Source organism: Heptranchias perlo, chromosome 26 (genome assembly GCF_035084215.1).
Source record: "Heptranchias perlo isolate sHepPer1 chromosome 26, sHepPer1.hap1, whole genome shotgun sequence".
In the NCBI taxonomy this organism is placed as follows: Eukaryota; Metazoa; Chordata; class Chondrichthyes; order Hexanchiformes; family Hexanchidae; genus Heptranchias; species Heptranchias perlo.
Window position 1 is genome coordinate 27192013 of NC_090350.1, and position 23684 is coordinate 27215696.

The 23684-nt window shown below is 43.5% G+C and overlaps 2 protein-coding genes across 2 annotated transcripts in view; one reads left to right on the forward strand and one right to left on the reverse strand.

Annotated features, from left to right (window-relative positions):
• The window catches only part of LOC137342605 (polyadenylate-binding protein 4-like), a 378766-nt gene that overhangs the window by 63700 nt on the left and 291382 nt on the right, over nucleotides 1–23684 (reverse strand). The gene's annotated exons all lie outside the window — the stretch shown is intronic.
• On the forward strand, nucleotides 2473–11021 carry LOC137342831 (CD276 antigen-like). The gene is made up of 5 exons (XM_068007015.1): nucleotides 2473–2503; nucleotides 3148–3228; nucleotides 6152–6511; nucleotides 9141–9428; nucleotides 10070–11021. The coding sequence occupies exons 2-5, from the start codon at nucleotides 3180–3182 to the stop codon at nucleotides 10237–10239; spliced, it is 867 nt and encodes a 288-aa protein (XP_067863116.1). The 5' UTR covers nucleotides 2473–2503; nucleotides 3148–3179; the 3' UTR covers nucleotides 10240–11021.

The following is a 23684-nucleotide window of genomic DNA, read 5'->3' on the forward strand; positions in this document are numbered from 1 at the left end:
ATATAGGATCCTGGGCTTTATAAATAGAGGCAAAGAGTACAAAAGCAAGGAAGTTATGTTGAACCTTTATAAAACACTGGTTCGTCCGCAACTGGAGTATTGTGTCCAATTCTGTGCACTGCACTTTAGGAAGGCTGTGAAGACCTTAGACAGGGCGCAGAAAAGATTTACTAGAATGGTTCCAGGGATGAGGGACTTCAGTTACGTGGATAGACTGGAGAAGCTGGGGTTGTTCTCCTTACAACAGAGAAGGTTGAGAGGAGATTTGATAGAAGTGTTCAAAATCATGACTGGTTTCAATAAAGTAAATAAAGAGAAACTGTTCCCATTGGTGGAAGGGTCGAGAACCAGAGGACACAGATTTAAGGTGATTGGCAAAAGAACCAAAGACAACGTGAGGAAAAACTTTTCTCTGCAGCGAGTAGTTATGATCTGGAATGCATTGCCTGAAAGGAAGGTAGATGCAGATTCAATTGTGATCGTCAAAAAGGAATTGGATAAATATTTGAAGGGAAAAAGTTGCAGGGCTATGGGAAAAGAGCGGGGGAATGGGACTAACTGGATTGCTCTTACAAAGAACTAACACAGGCTCGATGGGCCAAATGGCCTCCTTCTATGCTGTAACAATTCTATGATTCTATTTACCTCAATTCATAAACATCACTGGATCTGCTTGGGACCATTGACTGGTTTGGGGCTCCATGCAATTGCATGGGTTGCAGGTTCCTAACACCATCCCTGAGTAACACCAATCTACAGTTATTGCAGATAAAGAAAATGACTTAAGAGCGGAGCACTCTGGCTGTAAATAATAGTAAAACTGTTGATGTGTATAACAAGGTGAGTGTCAAAAAGAAAATGTAAAATATTCCGAGGAAGTTGAGAACTTTTGTCAGCTACAGAGGAACATTTCTTTTTCACTTCCAGCAGCAATAGGCAATATTGCTGGCAAAAGTTATTTTACTTTGACAGATGTTCAACTTGAGAAATCAAGAGAAAGAACTTGCATTTTGTAACAGCTTATCTTGTCCTCAAGATGTTGCCAAAGTGTCTCACAGCCAATGGATTATTTTTAGAAGTGCAGTCACTGTTGTTATGTAGGCTAAAGTGGCATCCGATTTGTGTACAGCAATGTCCCACTCATGAAATGAATGAGTGACCAGATGCTGTGTTCTTGGTGTTGTTAATTGTAAGAGGAAGGTTGGCCAGGATACCAGGAGAACTTCCTGCTCGTCTTCAAATAGTGCCATAGGATCTTTTCCATCTGTCAGAGCAGGAGACATGTCTTGATTTAACATCTCATCCAAAAGACAGCATTTCCTACAATGTGGTGTTGTAGTGGAGTGTCAGCCTAGATTATGTTGCTTAAGGTTATAGCCAGGTATGGGCCCACAACCATCTGAATCAGAGCCAAGCTGAGAGTGCAGTAAAGAGAGACCTTGCATTTATATAGTGCCTTTCACATCCTCAGGACATCTCAAAGGGTTTCACAGCACACAGTACTTCAAACTACTTTTAAAGTGTAGGTGCTGTTATAATGGAGGCACATGCAGCAGCCAATCTCCACAAAGCAAAGTCCCACAGACAGCAATGAGAAAAATGATCTGATAATCTTTAATTTGTGGTGTTGGTTGAGAGATAAATATTGGCTAGGACATCTGCAGAACTCCTCTGCTCTTTTTCGAATTGTGCTATGGAATATTTTACAGCCAACTGAGAGGGCAGTCACTCTGAGCTTCAATTTAACAACTCACCTAAAAGACAGCACTTCTGACAGTGCAGCACTCCCTCCGTGCTACACTGAAATATCTGCTTAAGTTATACGTTCAAATCTCAAGCGTGGGGCCCCACACGCATGCAGAGGTGAGTGCTACCATTGAGCAAAGGCTGTCACCCAGTAGTCCTTAGGGTGGATTTTAATTTTGTGCTATAGTGCAAAACGGGTGATAGCAAATTGGCAATAGAAATACGAATCGGGAGAGATGTAAAACAGGCTGCCGATTTTGATAGCGGTTTCACACTATCGCAGAGTCAAAATGAGTGTTTTAGATTCATCATTCCAGAAGAGCCATTGTATGATGTACTGTATTCCTGTGAAGATTTTGAGCCCTCTCAATGGAATTTGCAAACTTACCATTCGTTGTTTTAAAAAATGTTTTAAAAAAATTGAAATCTGAAACAAAAATTTTTGGAAACACTCATCAAATCAGTCAGAATCCGTGGGGAGAACAGATACGTTCAAGTTAAATCTCTAACCCTTAATCAGAGCCATTGTTGTTCTTTGTTTTGATTTCATTGCGACTTCCAAATGTTTGATTCTTGCAAATTCAATGATACTCCTTTTTGCTTTTATTTTGGCGTTGTTATGGTTTCCCGTTGTCAGGGAGGAACGCCACCAGTCCTTATTTGGTTCGTGCCTCTGTCAGGGGGCGTGTGGGTATAAGTAGGGCCATGTTTAAGCCAAATCATTCGGTCTTTGCAGTTTTGTCGGTGAGTGGAGACGGTAAGGAGTTGCGCGCTTTCCTCCTCTGGTCTTGGTGATTCGTTGTGTCCGCCTGTCTTTCGGTTCATTCACCGGGAGGAATTGAGACGTGGCGGATTGGGAATGGGCGCTTGTTGTGAATATCCCGGTGCTCCGGAGGCGGTGACAAAAGTTTTAAAATGTTGGTCGCGATGTCCCCGGCATCTGCGAGCGCCGTCACTGCTCTCTCCGATCGCCCAGCGGCGGCGGCTGGATTGGGGAATTGCCGCTGAGTGAGACCGCCACCTCCCCACCGCACACGTGGTGGGAGTTATTTGGCAAGGTACACAAAAATCTGGTATTTTCTTAAATGCAAATGCATGATTAACATCTGCAAATGTGATCATTTGTTACTGCATTGTAGATGTGAAACTTCTCCGTATTAAATGAGTCAGCGTGCCCTGATCCCTCCACAGTAACTTGCTGAAAGTTTGCGTTCTGGGCATCAAGTGAGGACAGTATCAGACTAGGCTGTGGTGCCTCCCATTGCCAAATAGCCTGCCAACATTCACAATCTGGGCTCTCAAATGTGGAATGACCACTTGGGAAAATTCCTGTTTATTAATGTATATTCAATCATTTAATAATTACCATGTTTATTCACATCCTGTATTTCTTTCTTTAAGGAGTTTATCAGCTAAGAGAAAGACCAATAAGAATGGCATATCTGTTCCTTGTTCTTCTGCTGGGACAACTCGCAGTTGGTGGTAAGTTATAAACTGCTTAAAAATTTCAAGGAATTAGATGTGATTTTTTGCTTTTTGTTACTGTTCAATATTTGTGGAGAATCACACTTCAGGATCTGTTCACATCATTATCTTTTTAACTGGCTGCTTTAAAATCAGTTTCTTTCATTTATAACCCAGCAATCCAGGAAGGGGTTAGCACAACATGCAAATTATGCCCCATCCAACCCATTAGCATTCACAGTGCAGTCCACTAAGACTAGATAATTCAATTCTATTTGCCTTTACATTACTTGCTTGCTGATTTGTCCTGTTTGACTTCTGTGGGCCTGGGTGTTTGGAAAGGGTTATCATTGGTAGTTTTGCATCATTGGTGGATATGTCCTAAATCAGAACATCAGTAGTATCTGCAGTTAGTGATTTTTGCAAATGAATGGGAGCATTGATTTAAACTTTATGGGGGTAATTGTAACCCCCAAGGTTGGGTGGGACGTCATGGATTCCAGCCCTCTCCCTGGCCACACTCTGAGGCTGAATCAGACCGTTGCAACCTTGGCGTCTTATTTGACCCTGAGATGAGCCTCTGACCACACATCCGCTCCATCACCAAGACCGCCTACTTCCACCTCCATAGCATCGCCTGTCTCTGCCCCTGCCTCAGCCCGTCTGCTGCTGAAACCCTTATCCATGCCTTTGTTACGTCTAGACTCAACTATTCCAGTGCTCTCCTGGCTGGCCTCTGATCTTCCACCCTCCATAAACTTGAGCTCATCCAAAACTCTGCTGCCCATATCCTAACTCGCACCAAGGCCCGTTCACCCATCACCCCTGTGCTCGTTGACTTATATTGGCTCCTGGTCTGGGAATGCCTCGATTTTAAAATTCTCTTCCTTGTTTTCAAAATTCTCCCTTCCTCGCCCCTCCCTATCTCTAACCTCCTACAACCTATCCAGAACTCGGCGCTCCTCCAAATCTTGCCTCTTGTACATCCCCGATTTTAATTTCTCCACCATTGGAGGCTGTGCCTTTGGCTGCCTAGGCCCTAAGCTCTGGAATTTCCTCCCTAAACCTTTCTGTCCTCCTTTAAGATGCTCCTTAAAACCTACCTCTTTGACCAAGCTTTTGGTCATCTGTCCTAATATCTCCTTATGTGGCTTGTTGTCAAATTTTGTTTGATAATGCTCCTGTGAAGTGCTTTGGTATTTTTTACTTTGTTAAATGTGCTATATAAATGCAATTTGTTGTTAAAATTGTGAAAATGTCAATGTCAAACCCAACCCCAACTCACCTCCAAACCACCCACTTCTCTTTTTAACGGGGGAGGGGGAGGGGGAGGGGGGAGCAGGTAACCAATCCCCTCTCGGGAGGCAGGTCTGTCAGTAAAATCTTTTTAAGAAGGCTGCGTGCCACTATTTTAATAGTTATTTTATTTTTGAGTCCTAAGGGCTGGGATTCCCAGGCCTTCTGATTCTCGCCACATAAGAGGAGGTGAGAAGGCCCAGATCAACAGGTGAGTGCCTTTATTGCACTGCTTGTGGGCTAGGAGGAGCAGGAGTGTTTCCTCCAGGCCCAACACGATTACCTGCCGCGATCTAACACTCGCGATTTATTGCCCATTCCTAATTGCCCTTGAGAAGGTGTTGGTGAGCCATCTTCTTGAACCGCTGCACTCCGTATGGTGAAGGTTCTCCCACAGTGCTGTTAGGTAGGGAGTTCCAGGATTTTGACCCAGCGATGATGAAGGAACGGTGAAATAATTCCAAGTCGGGATGGCATATGACTTGGAGGGGAACGTGCAGGTGGTGTTGTTCCCATGTGCCTGCTGCCCTTGTCCTTCTAGGTGGTAGAGGTCGCGGGTTTTGGAGGTGCTGTCGAAAAAGCCTTGGCGAGTTGCTGCAGTGCATCCTGTGGATGGTACACACTGCAGCCACAGTGCGCCCATAGTGAAGGGAGTGAATGTTTAGGGTGGTGGATGGGGTGCCAATCAAGCGGGCTGCTTTGTCCTGGATTGTGTCGAGCTTCTTGAGTGTTGCTGGAGCTGCGCTCATCCAGGCAAGTGGAGAGTATTCCATCACACATCTGACTTGTGCCTTGTTGATGATGGAAAGGCTTTGGGGAGTCAGGAGGTGAGTCACTTGCCGCAGAATACCCAGCCTCTGACCTGCTCTTGTAGCCACAGTATTTATATGGCTGGTCCAGTTAAGTTTCTGGTCAATGGTGACCCCCAGGATGTTGATGGTTGGGGATTCGGCGATGGTAATGCCATTGAATGTCAAGGGGGGGTGGTTAGTCTCTCTCTTGTTGGAGATAGTCATTGCCTAGCACTTGTCAGAATGTTACTTGCCACTTATCAGCCCAAGCCTGGATGATTGGACATGTGGCCAACGATGCTCCATGGTGTACACCTGAGAGGCCCATGAAGACAAAAAGCTCGGAACCTTCTGTGTTAGGATGCTGTCCACTCACCTCGAAGATCAGAAATTTTAGCCAATCCATGTTGATGCAGTGACAGTCTCAAACTGCTTTCTCCCCTCCCCTGCTGTGGTCCAATTATTCCACCCACCCTCTAACCCTGAATACTGCCTTTGGTTTTGACTCCTCGTGTTCAACGCCACAGGAGATTGACTAGTCATGATTTGAAAGTCATGAGTAAGCTACAAGCAACATCAGCAAATGAAATGAAAATCATAATTTTGGTGGAATTGCCTGTCTATCACATTTGCATCATTTTTTGCATTCTAGAAATTAATCTCTCAAGTGAGTCAGTATGGAGAGAATAGACAAGTCAATATTTCAGGTGTAATCAGTTCTGATGAAGAGTTTCCACCTGAAACATTGACTTGTCTGTTCTTTCCACAGATACTGACTGACCTGCTAAGTTTTTTTAGCATTTTCTAGTTTTGTTTCAGATTTCCAACATTTTGCTTTTTATTCTTCCTCTAAGTTATAACTGGATTCAAAGTCAGTACGGTGAAGGAACCAGTAACTGCTATCCTTGACCAAATTGCTGTGCTAGGGTGCAGTTTCACTGTGACAGGAGCGTCGCCATTGGAGAATATCGTTATCACCTGGCAGCGCACCAAGACTGATGAGGTTGTCCACAGTTATTATTATGGAGAAGACCACCTCAGCAAGCAGCAGCCTCAATATTCAGGCAGAACAAGTCTGTTCCCAGAGGAGTTTAAAAATGGAAATGCTTCACTGAAACTCGAAGGAGTAAGACCAGAGGACACTGGAATGTACATGTGTTATGTCAGTAATACAATTGGAAATGATAAAGGAATAATTTCTGTCCAATTTGCAGGTAAATCTACTTAACATATTTCTCTTCTTATTTCCCCATCTTACCTGAAGGTGCTGACTCATGCTAGGATAGTGTGCCTGGGACACATCCTCTCTTTATTCACAGTGAATGGGTAACAGGCCATGTACTGTAAACGTCTTCTCATAAGCACACTGCAGAATGGAGGTAATATAGGCCATTATATAACCTAGCACCATTGAAGCATTTCTCAAATTGCCTTTCTCTAAAGATGACTGAATAAAAGTTAGAGGAGTTTCATGATAATGGAAGAATTAGTTTTATGACGCCTTAAACTAGAGGCTGGTTTTCCTGCCCACCTCCCCCCATCCAGTTCGAGCTTCACCTGAATATAGCCTGGTCACATCCCCAGCACTCCTCACAGGGCCTTGTGTCAGGAAATGTCGCTCGGAGATCAGCAGCCAGAAGGCCTGATGGTCTGGTAGGTCACTGTTCTTTAAAAAAAACTTTCAGCTATCTTTTGGTTCCTCTTTGATTTGCTGCCGGGCCCCCTCAGACCCAACGATCTGAGTGAGTCCCTAACCGCAAAGCCCACCATCAGATAATTGGGGTGTCTCTGCATCTGGGCATCCCTGGGCTGCAATCAGAAGGAAACCAAGCAGGCGTGAGGGCCAGAAGTGGTCCTCCCACCTCATTTAAATAAGTACTTTGTGCCTGCGCCTATTGCAGGCACACGGGCTACTCCGCCCCTCGGAGGAAGCCCAGGAAATTCCAGGGCAGCCTAAAGGAGGTGGATACCTGGCGTAACTGGTCTTTGCCCCTTTTTCCTGATCTTTGTGCCCAGGGAATAGCAGTTCCCTAGCATAAAAGTCAGGATTATCTGCCCATGATGTAATGAGATTGGGATCAAATCATTTTTTAATCTACTGAGGATGCTCAACTTGTGCAGAACTTGACTATTTCCCTGAGAATAACCAGTGCAGTACAATAACAAAGTACTAAACTTTTTGGTTTATACGGATCCTTGTTTATTCACAGAGGGATCTTTATGTGCAAGTTCACAGATCCCTGAAGGCGGTGGAACAAGTAGATAAGGTGGTAAAGAAGGCATATGGGATACTTGCCTTTATTAGCCGAGGCATAGAATATAAGAGCAAGGAGGTTATGATGGAGCTGTATAAAACACTGGTTAGGCCACAGCTGGAGTACTGTGTGCAGTTCTGGTCGCCACACTACAGGAAGGATGTGATCGCTTTGGAGAGAGTGCAGAGGAGATTCACCAGGATGTTACCAGGGCTGGAGCGCTTCAGCTATGAAGAGAGACTGGGAAGATTGGGTCTGTTTTCCTTGGAGCAGAGGAGGCTATGGGGGGACATGATTGAGGTGTACAAAATTATGAGGGGCACAGATAGGATGGATACTAAGGAGCTTTTTCCCTTCGTTGAGGGTTCTATAACAAGGGGACATAGATTCAAGGTAAAAGGCGGGAGGTTTAGAGGGGATTTGAGAGAGAACTTTTTCACCCAGAGGGTGGTTGGAGTCTGGAACTCACTGCCTGAAAGGGTTGTGGAGGCAGGAACCCTCACATCATTCAAGATTCATTTGGATGAGCACTTGAAATGCCATAGCATACAAGGCTACGGACCAAATGCTGGAATATGGGATTAGAGTAGACAGGGCTTGATGGCCGGCACGGACACGATGGGCCGAAGGGCCTCTATCCGTGCTGTATAACTCTATGACTCTAAACAAGAGGCTGGATTTCCTGGCTCCCAGGCCCCCATCCAGTTCGAGCTTCACCTGAATATAGCCTGGTCACATCCCCAGCACTCCTCACAGGGCCTTGTGTCAGGAAATGTCGCTCGGAGATCAGCAGCCAGAAGGCTTGATGGTTCCTCTTTGATTTGCTGCCGGGCCCCCCTCAGACCCAACGATCTGAGTGAGTCCCTAACCGCAAAGCCCACCATCAGCTACTTGGGGTGTCTCTGCTTCTGGGCATCCCTGGGCTGCAATCAGAAGGAAACCAAGCAGGCGTGAGGGCCAGAAGTGGTCCTCCCACCTCATTTAAATGAGTACTTTGTGCCTCCGCCCCTCGGAGGAAGCCCAGGAAATTCCAGGGCAGCCTAAAGGAGGTGGATACCTGGCGTAACTGGTCTTTGCCCCTTTTTCCTGATCTTTGTGCCCAGGGAATAGCAGTTCCCTAGCATAAAAATCAGGATTATCTGCCCATGATGTAATGAGATTGGGATCAAATCATTTTTTAATCTACTGAGGATGCTCCACTTGTGCAGAACTTGACTATTTCCCTGAGAATAACAAGTGCAGTACAATAACAAGGTACTAAACATTTTGGTTTATACGAATCCTTATTTATTCACTGTCCTGCCTCTGATGCTTTTAGTTCTGGAAAATAGATTTCTATGGTTCTCGCTCACCACTGTCCTGTGTTTCTACAATGTAAAGTGCATACTTGATCTCTTACTCTTCTGGGCTGCACTCCTTGTACTCCAAACAAATAAGTGACTGGTAACCAAGGACTTTATAAGCATGATATTAGGGCATGTATTGTTCCACAATATAAATCAAGCTTATACCAAAGATCTTGAGCAATAGCACCGTATCATTTATTACTGAAGAGGCAAGACTTAATGATTGTGTTTTAATTTCACAGCGTACTACAAGGAACCAATGCTATTGATTGAACAGAAACCGTCCAGTACCGTTTTAACATTTGAGTCCCAAGGCTACCCTAAAGCTGATGTTTTTTGGTACAACACAGACAACCTAGAAGATTCCCTTTTGTCCAAATGTTCATACCAGCAAACTGCTGATGGTCTGTACGCAGTCCAAAGCACTATGGAAATCAATGTCACAGAAAGAAGTTCAAACTACACGTTCATATTAAGAAATGCTGCTGTCAATCAAACTATCTCTAGGACAGTCAGTTTTCTTATTCCAGGTAAGACTTTGCTTTTATTTTCTCTCCAATTTTCTTCCTCCCCATCTCTCCTGAAGATAACAGGCTGCTATCTCACTCACTTGAGCATTATTTATGTGGGAACATTAATAGTGGGTTTTAGCAGGAGGATTAATCTTGGAGGCATGAGAGCTGCATCTGACCATAGTCTCACCTCATGTCCACAAAGTTACAGTTTCAGAATGGGTCACTGATAGCCTTAGGGCATTAAGACTAATTGTTACATTGTACTGCTGTCCCAGCCGTTAATAACTAACTCAGCGTACATTGAACCTGAGACTGCATAACTCAACTCAACTCAACAGACTCACTGAACAATTGAAGGAGATAGACTGTTCTCTTTAATAATAATTAATGAGTCATCGATTTATTATTTTAGAAAATGAATCTTTACAGAACGAATAATTCATACAATTTTCATCGCCAGTACATTTAAATATAAAATCAGCTGGGGAGGATTCAGTAATTTGTCCGTGCTCATCGTTTTAGTTACTTCTATCCACCAGAAAGTCGCAATAGCAACTGAATAGAATCTTCTTGTGAATTTTTTCAGCAGCTTCTATTTTTATAATTCTTTTATTCAATGACTCAAAGTATTTTTCCCTCTTTTTTTCTACTTTCAGAATATTCTATCCGAATGCAAGACCTTTCCGGCAATTATTATGCAGCCCTCGTAAGTTGCCTTCTGGGGACTTTACTTATAATAATACTAATAGCGTCAGCAATTATAATAAGTAAATACAAGTATACTAAACAAAATAAAATTAAATACATTAGTCCAGATCCACCATGAGATCACTTTGGAATCCAAAATGTCCTGATGGTTGTGATAACCAAATTCTCAGCTGGCGTGTGAGACTATAATTGTATGGTGTTTTTGGGTTACAAATGGTTGAGTGCTGTTTGTTCCAATGAATGAGTCTGAATAGTTGGAATGTCGCTGAGTGGTCCACATATAGTGGCGTTGTGGGATCCACCTGCGGTCATACTGGGTGATCCAAATGTAACTGCGTCGCGTGATCCACCTGCGGTCATACTGGGTGGTCCAAATGTAACTGCGTCGCGGGATCCACCTGCGGTCATACTGGGTGGTCCACATGTAGTGGCGTTGTGGGATCCACATGCAATGGCGTCGAGGCATTAACCTGTATTAATTCAGAGTGATCCACGTGCAATGGTGTCGAGGGATCCACCTGTATTCATACTGAGTGATCCACAATAACTTCAACTTATAGGAGGTGGTTTTAATATTCAGTCCACCGTCATTACCAGTACATGTGGATCACTCAGTATGAATACAGTGAGATTATCTAATTGGTCACTCGACAAATACATCTGTAACTACGTGAGAATAAGAGGAAGAGAAGTGTTTGGTTGTGTTTTAAACCTACAAAAACTGGAAACTGAAGAAAATGCTGTAATAGCAGATCGATGATTTCTGGATACTGTCTGTGTAGTATGTTTGCAAATGTTACCTTACACCCTGAGTATGATTCTAATCTGTTTTCTGTAGTTGCTTACTTATTATGCTTCACTACTGTGTTTAATTCAAAAATAAATATGTCTATCAAAGTATGTATGATTCTGGCTTTGCATTTAATTTTCCACCATTCTGGAGTGAATTGAGGGTGTAGAACACCACTGAGACTGCTGCCTCTCTGGCACTATATGTACTTGTGCACACTGAGCTGATCTCATTCAATAATGCGAGGGCAGCTCATTGCAATTTTTTTTCTGGTGCACCTAGTGCATCATTCATGATTCACAAGGGCTGCCAAGAAAGTGGGGCTGGAGTATTGCGCAAAGGCGGAGGTGGGGGGGGCAGTGTATGGACTGATCAGAGAAATGTTTAATTTTTTGATGGGACTTCTCTTCAGTGCCTGTACCAAATGAACGCGATGCGATGGAAGCATGCTCAGGTGCTCCTGTCACATTGAGGCAGGCCCCTTAAAGTATTTTTCACAGCCCTAATGGCCCTCACGCACAGTTTGTGTGCAGTAACCCAGCACCCGTTGGCTGCACTGAGCCCTTTGGGTAATAGGAGGTGCCTGTCATCAGATTATTGACCCCACTATGTACATTCTAGTAGGTAGTAACTCTGGAGTTAATTGTTCGACACTGCTCACACGATATCTGCAAGGGTACCAATCATGAATCACAGGAAACACATCAATGGTTTGAAATTGTGCTGTGATATTTGCTTATGAAAGTATTAACACATTTATATGAAACTTCTTTGTTAGTTTATCAGAGATGTTAACCCATTTATTAAAAGAATAGGGGAATTTTGTACAAAATCTTTGATCCAGTCAGATGCTAATGCTGAAATTGCAAATTCATACCAGTGTTTTGAAAACATATTGACCTAGAAATTCGATCACTCAACACCCATTTTTCTGGCACTAAACGGGCAACTAAGCCTCCAACAAAAGCAAAATACTGCGCATGCTGGAAATCAGAAAAAACCTCAGCCTCCAATGTGACGGGCAGGAAGCGCATGCTCATTATGAGCCAGAGTGCGCCTCCTGCCATATTGGTATAAGCAAAAAAGTGTCACGGGCCCGCGCCTTCAGTTGTTAGGCTCTTTGCATATGCAAACAAGGAGCCTAGTGCGTGTTAGAGGTCCTCTCTGCAATATAGGTATACCCTGAAGTAACCAGTGCCGGTACCAGATGCATTCGGGAAACCAGGCCTACATACGGGATAACAGGTAATCCTTAAAGGGGCTGCTGCAGGCCACCACCAAAAAGTAAGATACTCCTCCCGGCCCCACGTTCAAACCACACTGGCTGCTGCCAGCCCTCTCCCGGTCGCGCCCCCCCCCACTTCCCTGTCTCCTTTAATGAGTTACCTGAGAGCCACTGCTGGTGGTGTTGCGGCCCGATCTTCCGAGCCCTTTTCTTTGGCGAGCTGCCTGGGGACGCCCATTAGTTGTCCACAGCTCACCAGTTCAATGATAATGAGGCACAAAGCCCAATATTACGTGCACCTCAGGTCTATTCATTCAGACGCAGGGATCATTCCCTGCACGCTTGAATTTCCAGGCAATTGAATATAACCTTGGTGATACAATTTTGCAGAAAGTTAATTTTAATCTCTTGTACATTTAATGAAAATTCTATTTCACTTAAAGACCGGAAGTTCTATCATTAAGATCCTGCAAATTATAAGTTTGTTAGCTTGAGGCATAGCTTGCACGAAACCTGACTCAACACGAGCCTCCGCACCCGATTTAACAATCTCTGCTTCCATCAAGCAAAGCTCCACGCTGGGAGCCTCACTCTGAATATATTATGGTAAAAGTACTGGAGACAAGTCAATTGTAAAAGTAACAATTCAAGCCAGCAATAATTAAAACTATAAATCAATCCAACATGTGCACCTAAAAGGCACATTTTGCCCAACAAATGCAATGGAATTGCATTTAGACCTTAGCCTCATGACTACAGTCAGTGCATATGGATTTCGGGGACAGGTCGCAGAATGGATAGCAAGTTGGCTACAAAACAGAAAACAGAGAGTAGGGTTTAAGGGTAGCTACTCAGACTGGCAAAAAGTGGCAAGTGGTGTTCCACAGTGATTGGTGCTGTTGTTCATAATTTACATTAACAATTTAGGTTCAAGAATCAGAAGTACAATTTCAAAATTTGCAGATGACACCAAATTGGGGGGTGTGGTTAATACAAAGGAAGAATGTGACAAAATGCAAGAAGACATTAATAAACTTACAGAATGGGCATGTAATTGGCAAATGAATTTCAATATAGATAAGTGTGAGGTGGTGCATTTTGATAGGAAGAATAAGGAGGTCGCAAACTGCTTGGACAATAAGGGTCTAAACAGTGGAGAAGCAAGAGGATCTAGGGGTACAGATGCACAAATCACTAAAAGTAGCAACACAGGTTAATAAGGCCATTAAAAAAAGGTAAATCAAGCACTGAGGTTCATTTCTAGAGGGATAGAATTAAAAAGCAGAGAAGTTATGTTAAACTTGTATAGAACCTTGGTTAGACCACACCTGGACTACTATGTACTGGTCTCCATATTCCAGAAAGGATATAGAGGCATTGGTGCAAAAACAATTCACATGGATGATACCAGAACTGAGAGGATATACTTATCAGGAAAGGCTGAAGAGGTTGGAGCTCTTTTCTGTTGACCTGATAGGGATCTTTAAGATAATGAAAGGGTTGATAGGGTCGACGCAGAGAAAATGTTTCCATTTTGGGGAGTCCAGCACCTGAGGTCATAAATATAAAATAGTCACTAATAAATCCAATAGGGAATTCAGGAGAAACTTCTTTACCCAAAGAGTGGTAAGAATGTGGAACGCACTACCACAAGGGGTAGTTGAGGCAAATAATCACCGATGCTCAGCATGGATTCCACCAGGACCACTCGGTTCCAGACATAATTACAGCCTTGGTCCAAACATGGACAAAAGAGTTGAATTCCAGAGGTGAGGTGAGAGTGACTGCCCTTGAGATCAAGGCAGCATTTGACTGAGTGTGGCACCAAGGAGCCCTCGTAAAATTGAAGTCAATGAAAATCAGGGGGAAAACTCTCCAGTGGCTAGAGTCGTACCTAGCACAAAGGAAGGTGGTAGTAGTTGTTGGAGGCCAATCATCTCATCAATGATCTTCCCTCCATCATAAGGTCAGAAATGGGGATGTTCGCAGATGTTTGCACAGTGTTCAGTTCCATTCACAACCCCTCAGATAATGAAGCAGTCCGTGCCTGCACGCAGCAAGACCTGGACAACATCCAGGCTTGGGCTGATAAGTGGCAAGTAACATTCGTGCCAGACAAGTGCCTGGCAATGACCATCTCCAACAAGAGAGAGTCTAACCACCTCCCCTTGACATTCAATAGCATTACCATCGCCGAATTGCCCACCATCAACATCCTGGGGGTCACCATTGACCAGAAACTTAACTGGACCAGCCACATAAATACTGTGGTTACAAGAGCAGGTCAGAGGCTGGGTATTCTGCGGCGAGTGACTCACCTCCTGACTCCCCAAAGCCTTTCCACCACTTACAAGGCACAAGTCAGGAGTGTGATGGAATATTCTCCACTTGTCTGGATGAGTGCAGTTCCAACAACACTCGAGAAGCTTGACACCAACCAGGACAAAGCAGCCCGCTTGATTGGCACCCCTTCCACCACCCTAAACATTCACTCCCTTCACCACCGGCATACAGTGGCTAGAGTGTGTACCATCCACAGGAAGCACTGCAGCAACTTGCAAAGGCTTCTTCGACAGCACCTCCCAAACCCACGACCTCTACCACCTAGAAGGACAAGGGCAGCAGGCACATGGGAACAACACCACCTGCACGTTCCCCTCCAAGTCACACAACATCCCGACTTGGAAATATATCGCCGTTCCTTTATCGTCGCTGGGTCAAAATCCTGGAACTCCCTTCCTAACAGCACTGTGGGAGAACCTTCACCACACGGACTGCAGCAGTTGAAGAAGGTGACTCACCACCACCTTCTCAAGGGCAATTAGGGATGGGCAATTAATGCTGGCCTTGCCAGCGACGCCCACATCCCATGAACGAACAAAAAAAAGCATAGATGCATTTAAGGGGAAGTTAGATAAGCACATGAGGGAAATAGGAATAGAATGGTATACTGATAGGGTTAGATGAAGTAGGGAAGGAGGAAGCTCGTGTGGAGCATAAATGCCGGCTTAGAGCAGTTGGGCCGAATGGCCTGTTTCTGTGCTGTAGTTTCGATGTAACTCGATGTAATTCATTGTGGATGCAACAGAAATCAATAAGATACTTGTATATTTGACTCTGCAAAAACATCTTCATAAGGTGCTTCCTAGAAGACTTTTGGCTAAAATAAATGCCTATGGGATCCAAAATAAAGTTATAAATTATATTGTTAATTTGCTAAAGAATAGGTGAGAGACAGTGGTTACCAGTGGTAATAGTAGTTATATTGGACTGCAACCAGTGGAGCAATCCCAGAAATTAATCCTGGAATCTCTGCTATTTCTCACATTTGTTTGTGACCTCCAAAAGTCTACTTTAAGCTTGTGGATAACATCAAGTTATGTGGGAAAACAAATAAATCCAAGACTAAGAATTTGATTCAAAGAGATTTACAATTGTTAACAGAAACATAAATGTAATTTAAGGAGTAACTATATGATGTGTAGTTCATTCATTGAATAGACTGATGTAGTACAGTAAATGCAAGGGGGAGTTTTGTATACATTAAAAACTAGTGGATCTCCTGTGGTGCTGTTCATGGTGAGTTGGAGGTTACATGTCAGGGGAGCAGGGTGGGTTGCTGGGATCTGGGGTGGAGATCTATACTGGAGTGTTCTTGCTTGGTTCCTGGATAATAAATAAATACTTACCTACTGCAGGTGGACAAATATAAATATTGTTCACTTCACATATAATAGTTACATAAATAAGTTGTGTGTGGCTCACAGCTGGGAAGCTAATCTTTGTCAAATGGCATTCTGTCCCCTACGTTTCAGATTCCAGGCTTTACAGTGAGGACCAAAAATACAAAACTTAAGAAAATACTAAAGTAATTTTCATCTTTCCTTCTTCACCAAGTATTAATAAGTATTATTTGTGTTAATAAAAGGTTCTATTTAAATAAACATGTTTAAATTCAGACCAAAAAGCATATAACTGAAGATGCAGGAAATCTAAAACAAAAACAGAAAATGCTGGAAACTGTCAGCAGATCAGGCAGCATCTGTGGAGAGAACAGGTGTTTAAATTCAGGAATTTTATTCATAATCTCCCTACAAACTTGAATAATGGTGCAGTCTTTCCAAAATTTACTGCCTATATTGTTATTTCTGGGGAGAGCGGGCTCTCCAACTACAAAAAAAAATAAGGCTCTTATTACCATTTTGAATCATTACAAAATATAAGTAAAAATAAACCAATAGAAACATTTCAAGGTGAAAATTTCATTTGTCACATAAACTCCATTTGCTAAATAAACAACCCTTGAATATATTACATTGTTTATTTCATCAAAATTACCTCATGAAAAGTTGAAGAATTCATGCTTACTTTGTTTTGATGTTTCACACACAGAGAGAAAAAAATAAATGCAGGATACTTTCACTGCTCCTAAAAATATGGTTTCTCAGAGAGTTTCTATCTTTGCACTGATGGATGGAGTGGAAGAATGCCCTGCTCCCCCACTAGTCTTAGCAAAAGCAGACAAATATTGACGATTACTTTTGAAGCTTTATCAAGGCCAAAAGAATATTTGCCCCAATTGCAGCCTCTTACCTCTAAAAGGATAATTCTGTAAGCCATGTTGCCAGCAGAGAGGTCCTGCTCCCTGCGCGTGCAGTTAAGGAGATAGGTCTACAGTATTGTAGCCTGCACTCCCTTGGAGAATGGGCTCCCTGCTTACAGCACAAGACCAGGGGATTCATTGTTAAGTGTGAATGTTGTTTTAAATTTAAACTGCTGGCCAGATTTTGCGCATTCCCCATTGGGCTAGCTGAAAGAACAAGGTCATATCTGTGCTCGGAACTTTTGCTATTTATTCAGATGAGCTGAAGCCACAAAATTGGGCACATTCACCTCAGTGCACTGTGAGCTAGCTTGGGCAGCAGCTTGCTTTTGCTGGACCGTAAAAGTACTTTAACAACTACGAGTTGATTGTCAGCTCTGCGGTGGGAAACTGGCTTTCAAAATACTTTCGAACTCCATTATTCTGCAACTGCTCCATCAATGATACCAGATCCTCTTATTCCCTCCTCAAAGTACTGCCAGACCACAGTCTATCTCATGATGTGGAGATGCCGGTGATGGACTGGGGTTGACAATTGTAAACAATTTTACAACACCAAGTTATAGTCCAGCAATTTTATTTTAAATTCACAAGCTTTCGGAGATTTTCTCCTTCCTCAGGCAAATGTTTCAAGATCTCCTTGAAGCCTACGCATTTATACATATTGAACAATAATACATGGTGTTTACAGACTGCCCCTGCAACTGCCCGTTGCCAAGGCAATCACCGTGTTCAGACAGAGAGGTGTTACCTGCAGAACCTCCGAATACACATTCAACAAAAAAACAAACAGGGAAAAAAAACAGAGAAAAAAAAACACAGAGAGAGGCAGAAACATCCGGAAGGCAGAGAGAGCCAGCAAATGACCCATTATATTAAAAACAGATAACATTTGTTCGCTGGTGGGGTAACGTGTAGCGTGACATGAACCCAAGATCCCGGTTGAGGCCGTCCTCATGGGTGCGGAACTTGGCTATCAATTTCTGCTCGACGATTTTGCGTTGTCGTGTGTCTCGAAGGCCGCCTTGGAGTACGCTTACCCGAAGGTCGGTGGATGAATGTCCATGACTGCTGAAGTGTTCCCCGACTGGGAGGGAACCCTCCTGTTTGGCGATTGTTGCGCGGTGTCCGTTCATCCGTTGTCGCAGCGTCTGCATGGTCTCGCCAATGTACCATGCTCTGGGGTATCCTTTCCTGCAACGTATGAGGTAGACAACGTTGGCTGAGTCACAGGAGTATGAACCATGCACCTGGTGGGTGGTGTCATCTCGTGTGATGGTGGTATCTGTGTCGATGATCTGGCATGTCTTGCAGAGGTTACCGTGGCAGGGTTGTGTGGCGTCGTGGACGCTGTTCTCTTGAAAGCTAGGTAGTTTGCTGCGAACGATGGTCTGTTTGAGGTTGGGTGGCTGTTTAAAGGCGAGTAGTGGAGGTGTGAGGATGGCCATAGCGAGGTGTTTGTCCTCATTGATGACATGTTGAAGGCTGCGGAGAACATGGCGTAGTTTCTCCGCTCCGGGGAAGTACTGGACGACAAAGGGTACTCTGTTGGTTGCGTCCCGTGTTAGTCTCCTGAGGAGGTCTATGCGATTTTTTGCTGTGGCCCGTCGGAACTGTCGATCGATGAGTCGAGCGTCATATCCCGTTCTTACTAGGGCGTCTTTCAGCGTCTGTAGGTGTCCATCGCGTTCCTCCTCGTCTGAGCAGACCCTGTGTATTCGCAGGGCCTGTCCATAGGGGATGGCCTCTTTGACGTGGTTAGGGTGGAAGCTGGAAAAGTGGAGCATCGTGAGGTTGTCCGTGGGCTTGCGGTAGAGTGAGGTGCTGAGGTGCCCGTCTTTGATGGAGATTCGTGTGTCCAAGAAAGAAACTGATTCTGAGGAGTAGTCCATGGTGAGCTTGATGGTGGGATGGAACTTGTTGATGTTATCGTGTAGTCTCTTTAGTGATTCCTTGCCGTGGGTCCATAGAAAGAAAATGTCGTCGATGTATCTGGTGTATAGTGTTGGTTGGAGGTCTTGTGCAGTGAAGAAGTCCTGCTCGAACTTGTGCATGAAAATGTTGGCGTATTGGGGTGCGAATTTGGTCCCCATGGCTGTTCCGTGTGTTTGGGTAAAGAACTGGTTATCGAAGGTGAAGACATTGTGATCCAGGATGAAGCGGATGAGTTGTAGGATGGCTTCCGGAGATTGGCTGTTGTTGGTGTTGAGTATTGATGCTGTCGCAGCGATGCCGTCATCGTGGGGGATACTGGTGTATAGTGCCGAGACGTCCATCGTGGTGAGAAGTGTTCCTGGTTCAACTGGTCCGTGGGTACTGAGTTTGTCCACCGACCTTCGGTTCATCCACCGACCTTCGGGTAAGCGTACTCCAAGGCGGCCTTCGAGACACACGACAACGCAAAATCGTCGAGCAGAAATTGATAGCCAAGTTCCGCACCCATGAGGACGGCCTCAACCGGGATCTTGGGTTCATGTCACGCTACACGTTACCCCACCAGCGAACAAATGTTATCTGTTTTTAATATAATGGGTCATTTGCTGGCTCTCTCTGCCTTCCGGATGTTTCTGCCTCTCTCTGTGTTTTTTTTTCTCTGTTTTTTTTCCCTGTTTGTTTTTTTGTTGAATGTGTATTCGGAGGTTCTGCAGGTAACACCTCTCTGTCTGAACACGGTGATTGCCTTGGCAACGGGCAGTTGCAGGGGCAGTCTGTAAACACCATGTATTATTGTTCAATATGTATAAATGCGTAGGCTTCAAGGAGATCTTGAAACATTTGCCTGAGGAAGGAGAAAATCTCCGAAAGCTTGTGAATTTAAAATAAAATTGCTGGACTATAACTTGGTGTTGTAAAATTGTTTACAACAGTCTATCTCAACACTACTGGATCCCAGCTTTCCCTCTAATAATGCCAGATACCACCTCCTTAGTGCTTCTCGACTCCAAGACCCCTCTATAAAATCCTCCCAAATGGTTGGATCCACTTTTCCAGCACTCGAGCAGCATTCCCTTGCTCCTGAATTATGGGACCCTTCTCATTGTAGTCCCACCCCCAGGGACCCCTCCCCAATGCTCCCTTATCTCAGCATTCTCTCTGCTGCTACCAAACCACACTATCCTCTTACCATTTCCCCCAGGCTCTAAACACATCATTGTCTTATATAATCTAGTCAAAAGTTTATTAAGTTACATAAGCCCAAACCAATCACAACTAAATTGCAGTACAACACTTCATGCAACACTCCTACTTGCCAGATATCACAGGTGAAATTGGACACGGAGATGCATTAACTAACATTACGTTATTCAAACTGCATCTGCGATTACACATTAATATCATCATAAGGTTAAACATTGAGAATTACAAAAAACTTTTGATTCTTCATTGTATCACAATGACTCAGCCTTGGCTGGGTTTTTGCTCACACAGTATTACAGGGCTATAGTCAAAGTTCATCACTGCAGTACAGCTTAGCAAGGTTAAGTTTGTCGCTTGTCTTGCCTCTGAATCAGTAAGTTATGGGTTTAGGTCCCACTTTGGAGATTTGAGCCCATAATCTAGGTTGACACCTCTGTGCAGTAGTGATGGAGTGAGTAGCACATTTGTGAGGAAAGCATGAACAGGAGATGACTATATTGCAAGTGCAGTTAGCAAATACAGTGTGCACAAGTTATGACTATCAAGAAACCATAACAGACCTGTTATGGGGAGGACCTACTGTATCAAAGGTAATAACTTAATATGCAGCCCTTGCAATATTTGATACCTTGGGGGTGATTTTAAACCCCAAGAATGGGTGGGTTGGGGACGGGTGGGAGTTGAAAATAGTTGTTTTTTGGGTCGCGACTTCAACCCGGCTTTATTTCCGGGTTTAACGTAGGTGCGTAAAAGTACAGGCTTCCCACGGGGAATGCAAAATCGGAAAATTTTGAAGTTGTGACCCAAAAAAACAACTATTTTCAACTCCCAACCGCCCCCAACCCACCCATTCTTCGGGTTTAAAATCACCCCCCTTAAGTCTGGCAAAATGTTATTGATTCTTGTGTCCTACTCTCATGCCACTGTATTCTTTGGCAGTACAGAATGGAGATTAATTCTGGGCATTGTGCCCAAATATGGCCCTGACATTTCACAAGACTACCACTGGTCTCCCATCATAACTTTGGTAAGAGACCAGAGAAAAGGCATAATTAGCCCTTTATGATATTTCTCTGGGGGTTCTGCCAGTCTCTTGTCAAAGTTACAATGGGAGACTGGTGGTAGCCCCATGGAATTTTAAGGCCATATATGTTTTGTGCAGTAACCAGCTGGAATAGCAACTGCATTGTCAAACGCTTGTTATGGCAGGCGTGGTGTGATTGCAGCTATCCACAGGGACCAATTCATTTTGTGAGAATCATCCCATTTGAAAATAGATCACACCTGCATTAGCAGAGCACAAAACAAAAGGGTTATTTAACTGTTTACAGCAATCAGAACAGATCATAACCACAGGTTAGTCATTCTCTGAAAGGGAAAGATTGATTAACATTTTGAGTGGGACCTATTGACAGGAGTTCTGATGAAGGAATCCATCTGAAATATTAATCTTTCTTTCAGTTTCAGATGTTGATCGACCTGCTGTGCATTTCCAGCATTTTCCGTTATTAATTAAGGTTTCCGGCATATGTAGTTTTTCTTTTTATCTCCATTCTCTTTGGGTTAGATTTGATTTGTTTTTGACGTTAGTTTGCAGGAGGGAATTAAAAACTAATGAGACTGATTTATTATTTATACAGTGTGGAATCTTGGATAAATAAATTGCACTTGGTATAATTAGATCAGATCTCAGAAATGGGAAATCTTAAACCGAATGAACTGTGTGAACAAAGTCCTAGCTCTCAATAAATTAATGCTATCAGAAAACATTAACAGGAGTAAGTGCCTCTTCAAGAGCTTGATTCTAAATTTCACTTAATTATGTGATGTAAGTGATTATAGGGTCTGTGTCAGTAATGCATTAGCATTGGTTAAGCAGCAATGTATGTGGTAAATCCCCTTTTGATGTGTTCCTGCCATTATCATCCAAATTTGTCAAATCCGATGCACTTCCTCAACTAAAGTAAATGAAAATATTGGTTCAACATCCATTGAAAATACCTGAAAGAGTTACTGACCTGTAGATATGGCATGATTGATATTGCACAATCATAGGTAATTGTCACTCGATTTAAAACTCAATTTTCACTTCTTGTTCTGGAAATTTGAGATTGTACATCCTACAATGTGCTAAGGTTTGAACATGACATCCTAGACACAATAATTGGGGACAGTAAGTCAGGGCTGTTGTAGAAACTGTTCAAGATTCTTTCAGAACAAAATGTAAACCTGTCTTTAATGCCCAGCCACATTTTGCGAAGCCTGTAATTTTGATAAAAGCAGCTCCAGACAGTACTTTCAACTGTTATTTCTACTTATGTTCCAAAAGGATTTTTTATCAAAATGATATAGGTGACTCATCTCAATTTTAAGTTCTCCCAATGTCTCAGGGTAAATGTACCAACTGATCCAGCATTGAGCTACACGGACCAAGAAGTTTCCAGGTTCAGCCCCTAGTCTGTGCTCAGTTAGCTAATCTCAGCCAGGGTGACAGTTGTGTCGATAATACTGGGAAGGAAAAAGTCAGCTAGGCTACCTCCTCTTGATTGCTGACCCTTGCTGGAAAGTTTACTTGTGTGAACGTCAGGTGAGGCCTGGATCTAGCTCACCTCTGATGCCCTTCATGGTAGAGTAGCCTGCTGACACTCTTTGTCTGGGCTCACACATGACGAATGCCCATGGAACTATTTTCAGTTTGGCAAAGCCGATGTTCATCGAGCTGTATTTGCTTAGGTGAAGGCTACCATTGAGGAGGGAGATGGTGAGAAAAAGGAGGGAGAGGAGAGGAGAAAAATGGAAGAAAAAGATCACTAAAAAGTAAAAGAAATCTTAATTTTAGAATATCAGATTCACCCACATCTACTCAGTACACTATTTGATATTTTAAAATGATCTTTAACTTTACCTGGTTCAATAAGAGAGCCTGGAATGATTCTCACTCCATACTCTATTTCACCAGATATGATACAGCCTAGGTGCACCATCACCCCACCTCTCCAGTCATGCTATCTTCTGAGAAAAACAAAAAGAACGGAGAAAAAAGCCCGAGGTCAATCTCGGAAAAAGCCTTCCTCGAGATCCTCCGGCGGAGATACCCAGCGGGCGGATTCTGGTACTTACACCGGGATCAGAGCCTTTATGAGGCCTACGTCTTTAAGAACTTTTCTTCTGAAGATCAGGAAGTTGGTTTCCAAGAGCACCTGTTTTATACAGACGCTCAGCAATGGTGCCATGTTCAAAGAGTTACCAAGAGAAAATAAAAGACAGGGAAGCCACCCTAATTTACATGTTTTTGGGGCCTTTAATGAGGTGTACACATCCAAGCAGCATGAACGCTTTAAGCCTCCAGTGCTGCTCATTTGGAAAATACTGGACAGCAAGCTCCCAACACATATCAACCACTCCCCCTTGGCACCTGGTTTTCTGCCTTCCCTATGCCCAGCATACAGTTGTGCCACTGCTGCAATGAAGTGGAAAATCTCTTTTTGTTTGTTTAGGAATTCTTAACTCGGAAGACAGAATTTCTTAACAATATTTCTTTACAATGCTATTATCAAACATTTGTGTGTGCTTGTTAATAATCTATCATAACAACGCATGTCTACTTTGACCCAGGGAAGACTGTATTGGTTCATAATAGTTTACGGCCCTCTTCCGATATAGCTGCTGCAATTTTGGTCCTTTCTGTTGTGGCGCTGTGCGCACAGAGCCTTTCAGCAAATTTCCCCTATCATATTTGAGCAGTGAAGAAGATTGTGACTGATTGCAGTCGTAAATTTAGGACAAAATTTAAAGTATATAAGGAGC